At 48.7% G+C, this 6,162-nt stretch overlaps 1 protein-coding gene across 1 annotated transcript in view; it reads left to right on the top strand.

Moving 5' to 3' along the window:
• Window positions 1-6,162, top strand: part of LOC106147447 (kielin/chordin-like protein) — a 40,976-nt gene that overhangs the window by 3,611 nt on the left and 31,203 nt on the right. The window contains exons 2-3 of the mRNA XM_013509068.1: window positions 1,261-1,374; window positions 4,224-4,323. Of these exons, the coding sequence (XP_013364522.1) occupies window positions 1,261-1,374; window positions 4,224-4,323 (214 nt within the window). The remainder of the gene's footprint in view (window positions 1-1,260; window positions 1,375-4,223; window positions 4,324-6,162) is intronic.

Raw genomic sequence — 6,162 nt, 5'->3', positions numbered from 1 at the left:
CTGTGGTGGGGATGGTGTGGTTTGAGGTCACTGTCCTCTGTTAGAGTCATTTCCCAGGAAGACTCCGGTCCCAGGGCAGGGCCAGTGCTCTTTTCTTGTCTGCACCTCAAATAACTGGGAGTACCAGGGTGCGCGACGAGATGCCTGACCTTATATTCCAGAAACCTCTCATGTGGCCCTGGGCAAGTTTACTAACCTCGCTTCCTCATCTGTAAACTGGGGATGATGAGGAAGTTTTGGTGATGGTGTGTGACTAAGATTCTTAGCGCACAGCCTAAACACACTGTAGAAAAGGACAGTGTGTGTGAACTGGTCTTTCTCTCTTTCTTGCTTGCTTGCTCTCTTGCTTTCCTTTTCTTTCTTTCTTTTTTGGTGCTAGGTTTAATCTAGGTTCTTTGTGCTGAACTAAACCCTCAACCTTTCTGTTTTTTCCACTGAGACAGGGTTTCACTAACTAACCAGGCTGGGCTCCAGTGTGTAGTACTCTTGCCTTGGCCTCCCAGAGAGCTGTGATTACAGACATGTGCTGGATGCAGAAACTGTTTCTTGAATGAAAGTGTGAGCTGGATGAGCCCTGGCTTGGAGCCACAGCGATGGCAGATGCTGCCGGAGGGCCATGTGGCTGGGGTGACGGGCCCCGAGGGCACTGCCTGCTTGTTGCACTGCGCACCGGAGCCCCTGGCTCAGGATGAGTGTTTCCCTCTCCTGGCAGAATGGGGAGGGGCGGGGCGTGTGGTCTTGATCAACCTGTGTTTGAGTTTACCCTAAAGCTGCTGCACTCAGTTAAGGCGATGAAGGAAATTAGCTGCTCACAGAGATTCTCCAGAGCTTTCATGTTTGTTTATTTTTCTTTGAGGGCCTGAAGTTTGGAGCAGACCTTTAGTTTCCTCCCAGTCAGACACCAGGGGAATGATTGGGTGTGGCAGTTGCACACCAGCATGACCCTTGATAAACTACATGAAAGTTGCATTTGTAAGCAGAATGGGGAAGACCCCACTAAACCCACAGCCGTGTGTGTGTTTGTGTGTGTGTGTGTGTGTGTGTGTGTGTGTGTGTGTGTGTGTGCTCGTGCATGCACACAAAGGAAATCTCAGATGTGAACCTATGGACCGTTTGGTTGGAACAGCTTTTGTGCCGGCCTGTGATCACAAGCCATTTTTTATGAATCTTGGGGTCTTGTTTTGGGTTCTGATTTGCTCCCACATCTCCGATTTAGCAACCAGTTCTGTATTTCAGACCCTGTGCATTCCTGTTTATCAGTTCCCAGTTGCGTCCTCACACCCCTCTGACCGCCTGGGAGCTCTGCCCGCCGTCCCCGTCCCCGGCACTGCCCCTTCAGGAGAGAGAGGATGCACTGAGGGTGGCCCTGTGCAGGTTGGTGACTGCATAAAGCCATAGAATTTCACGCCTACATCATCCCGGGGTGGGCAGTGGGTAGTGGGCTAGCAAAGTGAGGAGGTGGGCTAGCAAAGGGATATGTGGCAAAGCTGAGTCATGGTTAATAATGATAAGCAGTTTGCATTCCCAGTGGTTATGCAGTTGATGAGCTGGTGAGAGTAAGGGGGTGATGTTTTGAATTTTTGGTATGCATTGCCTTAATTTGAATTGTGACTTTAACTGTTATGTTTGTACTATAAGGAAAGTTGTAAGAATAAATATATGGGCTGTTAGCCTGGATACCACCTTCATGCTGGAGATGGGGGGAATGAGGAGGGAGCCATGGAGGCAGAAACTGGGTGCGTCTGCTGCTCACAGAGGCACCGCGGGCAGCTCTGTCACCCATCGGAGCTTCTGGGGACAAGGACACTTCAGGGCTCTTGGCCCTGGCCACACTGGGAAAATCCCTGACCCTGAGACACACTGGTGACACCTCCCAGGGTGGAGCAGCCCCAGCCTCTGTGAGGCCAGACGGGAGGGTTCTAAACCACAAGGAGGCTGAGGGCTCCAGCTTGCAGGATCCACAGAGGAAACGAGGTCAACCCAAGAGGGCGGCAACCAAGGAAGAGCCACCAGAAAAACAAGGGAAAGGAGAAATGGGATTACTTAGGCCACCCCACCCACCCCTAATCCTGACCCACAACCAGGGACTGAAACAAAGCCAGCAACCAACAGTCTTGCTGGGGGCCAGATGGGTGGGTCTGTCTGGGCGGCAGCATTGATACTCTCCGTGGGTGGCCGGGCAGGACCTGTGATGCTGTGGCTCTTGGGTAGCCTTGCGAAGCCTTGTAGTCAGGGAGTGAGAGGCCTGAGACAGAGACAGCAGTGGAAGCCCAGCCCTCTCCATGCCGCTGAGAGTCACAGTGGGGGCTGGGACCTGTGAGCTGGGGGTCTAGGGGCCTTGGGGTCCTGGAGGTCCTGATCATGGACTGGAATTGAGTAATTCACTTTTTTTTGGTACCAGGAATTGAACTCAGGATCTTGTGCTTGCCAGGCAGGCACTTCTGCCACTGAGCTATATCCCCAGCCCTCATGGACTGGAATGGCATCAGGGCTAGAGTAGCATCAGGCTGCGGGAGGGTGTTGGAGGGGAATGCAGAGGGGTGATGCATGTTACCATACAACAGCCTGGGGCTGGCTTTGTTTAGAGATGGGCTTAGGCTCCAGCCTCCAAGACACACACACACACACACACACACACACACACACACACACATACACACACCTCACTCACATGCGCACACATGCCCTCACTGCACGCACATGCACACACTCACCCCTCACATGTACATGTCTCCATGGTTCTGGTGGTGAGATCTTCCTTGTGCACAACATTTAAGTGTGTAGAAGACTTGAGGATCTTCTCTGGGTCACTGTCAGGGCCAAGATAGGATTTTCACATCAAGGAGGGGTTGAGGGCAGTGATGGCGAAGTTTTTAGAGATGAGCGCCCAAACCCCAAACGCACTTGTTTATTGCAGAGTGCCAACACTACAATTAAGCATGAATACTGAGGTTTTAGTTTAGAAAAAACAACTCTACATTAGTATCTTTAGCTTTAAAAGAAAAACAATACGCATGCCATAGGTTCGCCACCAGTGGCCTAGGTCATCCCAAGGTGGCAGAGCTGGCCAGGTGCCCTCTGTCACAGCCCCACAACAGCCAAGAATGGCAGAAGCACAGCCTGACCCCGCTGGAGTGCGACTGTGGGCACTGAAGACTCTAGTCTGAATCCCGCCTCTGCCACTGCACAGCTGTACCAGACTGGACCAGTCAGCTACCTCCTCTGAGATGTGTTTTTCTTATTTGTAAAATGGGGATGATAATATCTACCTGCCGGGCATGGCAGTGCATGCCTGTAAATCCCAGCACTTTGGAGTCTGAGGCAGGAAGCTTGCCAGAAGTTTGAGGCCAGCCTGGGCTACATAGTGAGACTGTGTCTCAAAATACAAAAGCAAACAAAAAATGATATTTACCTCAGGTAATCTAAATAAGAATGGAAGGCAAAGGACCTAGCACACAGTAAGCCCTGAGCTAGCACCATCCTTGGTGACATTCTGTGACAGTCCTTGGGTCATATATATCAGCTCTGCATACAGACAAGTGTACAAGCCACATTTAGATCTTGTTTCTCTAGGACACTTAACAACTGACCCTTAGGGATGAAACTGAAGATCCAAATGCTCACTGCACTCTTATTAGCATAAGTGCTAATGCAACACAACTGTCCCAGGGCTAAACAATACTGGCAACCATGTCTCTGCTTGGCATGTGAAATATTATTTTTTCTCTCAAGAAGCCAGTTCAATTTTCAACTTTGTGTTATTTGAGTTGGAACTTTAGATTGCTGCATTTTAATGCCCTCACTGTTAGGGATCACTGGCTGGCCGTGAGGAAATATTTTTGTTCTCATAATGCAGCCCTGGCCAGGTAACCCATTGGGCAAAATAAGATTTACACAAATACTATCTTTCTGGGGTACACACTAAAAAGAAATCATAGAACAGAGCTGGAGAAAGCGTGTCCCTTGATGTTGGGTTATCTGGGCACAGTTGGTATTTAAAGAAGGGACATTTTATCTGCTCTCATCTCTAAAGGTCCCCTGCTCTCCCTGAGTTCTGTATTCCTGGGTGGATATTTCTGTTCTGGGAAGGGGGGCTTCTATTTGTGATCACTGAATTTCCCAGCCAAAATGAAGGTAAGCTAGGAAGGAGAGGACTCAGCGTGGGTCAGGGTTTTGGAGATTCTGACTCTGATTTCCCATAATTCCTGTCTCTTTTTGCCTAGAACAAGGAAGTGATGTGCCAGCGGGAGAAGTGCCCGGTGCTCCCGCGAGACTGTGCCCTGGCCATCAAGCAGAGGGGCGCCTGCTGCGAGAGCTGCAAAGGTGGGTCCCATCCTGGCTATGGCCTTGGCCTTGGCCTCCCACTGTGCTCACCTTTGTTTTCACTTTGATCCTGGCTAGGGAGTGCATGCGTGTGTGTATGTGTGTGTGTGCATGTGTGTGTGTTGGGGGACTGATGGAAAGGGAGGAAGGCAGGGTGAGCACCTGTGTATATATTTTTTGGGGTGTCATTGAAAGTGTCCTAAACAAGATGTGGACACAAAGCCTGTGTATAGTTGTACACACAATCCCCATGCACAGTTGTACACACACGTAAGCATTTTTGTCAACACGTTTCAACACTTGGGTTTCCCAGGCTCCACATTCACCCTCCTCTCCTCTGCCACGGGAATCTATAAATGCAAATGTTACCATTTTAGTTTTCATTAGATATTTCCTTTCTTTCCAAATTAAATTTAAGTTCCTCTGCTTGTCTTTGGAACAGCTCTGAAACCTCCTTACCCCACCCTGGTTGCTTTGTGTGACCCTCAAGGGTCATGTCTTGCTATTTGGCTTTCCTTTACCCAAGGGAGTCACCATGTAATCAGTGCTTCTCAAAGTGGCCATGAAATCTGCTATGAAATGCAGATTCCTGGTCTGTGACCATTGGTAGCTATAGTCACTGATACCATCAGCCTTTTAATCAAAATGATAGCAGCTGTGGTCAGCATTACCAATAGATGCTTGCTAGGATCCAGGCTGCGCATGCTCAGTTGTGGTCAGCATTACCAAGAGGTGATTACTGGGGTTCAGGCTTTGCATGCTCACACTGTAGTGTGGGAGGAACCAGTAGAAAGCTCTGCTTAATGTACTGAGAGGCTTAGTGACCTGCCCAGGGTCACAAAGCTTGTAAGTGCCAGAGATGGGAACAGATGTAGGTGGCCTGGTTCCCTGACTTAACATTTTCAAGTCTTTCCTGATTCTTTTATGCAGCCGGAGGCTGGAGCTGCCCTGTTGCAAGATGAAGGAAGGAGAGGAAGGGGGAGGTTGGCTTCCTTGTTGAGGGATGAGAACCTCATCCTTGAGAGGCTGGTAGAGGAATCTGTCCCAGTCAGTGTCTTTGGGGTGAGGACACTGTTCACTCTTTGTTGCTGGGAGGCTGTGGTTTTCCTCCAACCCTTTGCTCTCTTTCTATTTGAAAGTTTTACATTAGTTAATGATATAGGAACTAAAGTCAAGCAGCTCATTATAACTGAGAAAACCTGACCCCAATGCTGACCTGCTGGCGAAGGCTTATCAAGTCTTTCTCAGTCCTGAAGCTAAGTGGGGCTGAAGGCCTTGGTCCCAAGAGCTGGCTGACCCTCCCATCATTTGCTGGGACTTCCTTTGCTTTGTCTTTTTTGACCTCTCTCCCCCTTTTCCCTTCCTTGATGCAATTGTGTTTAACTTCAACTTTAACTAGATAACCATTATGTTAATAGATTATAATTCTAAATCATTTTAAACAGGAGAGAGAAGCCTAACCTGCCCAGAAATAATTATTTTCAGTTTATTGTACCTTTCCCAGATCTTATGCAGTTTATTACATGTATGTAGTCTGGGTTATGTGCTTTTTATTTATATAGAAATGGACTTAAACAGTATTTACTTTTTTGCAGTTTGCTTTTTAAAAACAATAAACATGATGTGGGGATTTTTCTCAGGCAAGTTCATGCTTTCTCATTTGCTGCATGAATTGCAGCACCAATGTACAATAATTCATGTAACAGCTCCCTGCTGGTGGATGTGTGGATATTAACCTTTTGCCGCGTCCCAGGGAGCCAGCTGGCTTTTCCTGCTGTGCCCACGTCTGTGTCTCTCAAGGACGGAGACCTGGGAGTCACACTGTGGTGGGAGGGATGC

The sequence above is a fragment of the Chinchilla lanigera genome, unplaced genomic scaffold (assembly GCF_000276665.1).
Source record: "Chinchilla lanigera isolate Chin_1 unplaced genomic scaffold, ChiLan1.0 scaffold00159, whole genome shotgun sequence".
NCBI classification, from domain to species: domain Eukaryota; kingdom Metazoa; phylum Chordata; class Mammalia; order Rodentia; family Chinchillidae; genus Chinchilla; species Chinchilla lanigera.
This window is presented reverse-complemented; position numbering and strand designations above follow the sequence as displayed.